The following is a 1,548-nucleotide window of genomic DNA, read 5'->3' as shown; positions in this document are numbered from 1 at the left end:
ACACACACACACACACACACACACACACACACACACACACACACACACACACACACACACACACACCCACACACACACACACCCACACACACACACATACACAATTTAACTTTTTAATTAATGGACTCAAAGCATGAAGAACACAAACAAAATAATTTTAGAAGGATAATGAATTTTGTAACATTCATCAGCTAATAACGAATTTATTTGTCTTTACTGTAATATTGAGAATGACCCGATCAGAGTCGTCACATTTATATTTACAGCTATACATTATTATTATTTGAATTAAAGTTTTTTGTTTGTTACATCGTTGGCTCTTTGCCCCTTTTTTATTTATATTGTTTTATACTTACAGAACCTTATATTAATTAGTATTTTTGACATTAATTTTTACAAATACTAACTTGACAGGTCTTAGAAGTTCCTTTAAGATGGGAGTACCAGGGATAGGTTCTTCTTGATTTATCCTTTCCCTCTTTTTTCCCTTCTGTTCATGATCAGCATAATCACTGGTGGCTCGAATACCTTTAGGAGCTATCCCAAAGAGACTTGTATCCTCTTCATCCATAAAATCTTCTGGTCGCTGAATAACGCTGTCCGCCTTGTTACTCCTGGAAGACTTAAACCGCTGTGGTCTCCAGCCATCGCGAGTGCCGACGGTGTTGAAGTATCCTGCTGAGAAACCACCTGTAAAGGCCCCATGGAATCTACGTCTACCTTGGGCGTCATATGCATATTGATCCTCGATCGTGACAGGCTTCTTTCGCGGGATGTTCTCTGCAAGATCAAAACTTTTTGACATAATACAACAAAAAGAACATTTATAAAACAATATACTTCCACGCACTATAATTTATTCTGTTTGTATACCTTCGTCCAAAGGATCAAGAGGAACACCAAACGTTGCGTAATTATCCTCGTCTGAATCGCCCATTTCGAGCAAGGAAATCAAATTTCCACAGTGAAATCTTTTCGTTTGATTTAACCAAACGTAACAACTTTAATCACGCGCTTCTCGATCACAAAACTGAAATTGTGCAGAGCGTATTTGAGGTTAAAAGAGAAACATCATTCACGAGTATACTTCTTCTTCCTTAATGGCTCACACCTCTAAACAGTAAATAGGAGGTCGATACGGCCAGATCATGTCACAAATAAAAATCTTTAGTAAAACTGTGAAGCTTAATAATAGAAGCAGAGAGAAACCTGAGAAAGGACATGACAATAGGCTTGTTCCTTTTGCCTGCACTACAGCGCAATAAGTTGAAGTGAAACAAACGTATATCTATTTCACTTCACTCACACACACACATGGTGGACACCCATGCACACACACTAGCCTGCATGATGTAAAGGTTGATTTATACTGGCCGTAAACTGTTAAAGGTTGGATTAGCCCGGATCCTCATACGGACAACAGCGCTTTGACACCGGACACTGATTGGTGAAAAACGGGTTATGGGGGTAAATTTTACCCTCGCCACCGGTTTTTCACCAATCAGCGTTTGGTGTCAAAGCGCTGTTGCCCGTATGAGGATCCGGGCT

The 1,548-nt window shown here is 39.5% G+C and overlaps 1 protein-coding gene across 1 annotated transcript in view; it reads right to left on the bottom strand.

The window, feature by feature from the left end:
* Positions 1–947, bottom strand: part of LOC108779812 (G patch domain-containing protein 1 homolog) — a 5,104-nt gene extending 4,157 nt beyond the window's left edge. The window contains exons 1-2 of the mRNA XM_018547319.1: positions 874–947; positions 408–780 (exon numbers count right to left, since the gene is read on the bottom strand). Coding sequence (XP_018402821.1) covers positions 408–780; positions 874–937 — 437 coding nt within the window. The 5' untranslated portion in view covers positions 938–947. The remainder of the gene's footprint in view (positions 1–407; positions 781–873) is intronic.
* Between the last annotated feature and the right edge of the window lie 601 nt (positions 948–1,548).

This window comes from Cyphomyrmex costatus, unplaced genomic scaffold (genome assembly GCF_001594065.2).
Source record: "Cyphomyrmex costatus isolate MS0001 unplaced genomic scaffold, Ccosl1.0 scaffold63, whole genome shotgun sequence".
Taxonomy (NCBI): domain Eukaryota; kingdom Metazoa; phylum Arthropoda; class Insecta; order Hymenoptera; family Formicidae; genus Cyphomyrmex; species Cyphomyrmex costatus.
The sequence above is the reverse complement of the archived record's forward strand: the minus strand, read 5'-3'. Positions and strand labels throughout refer to the sequence as shown.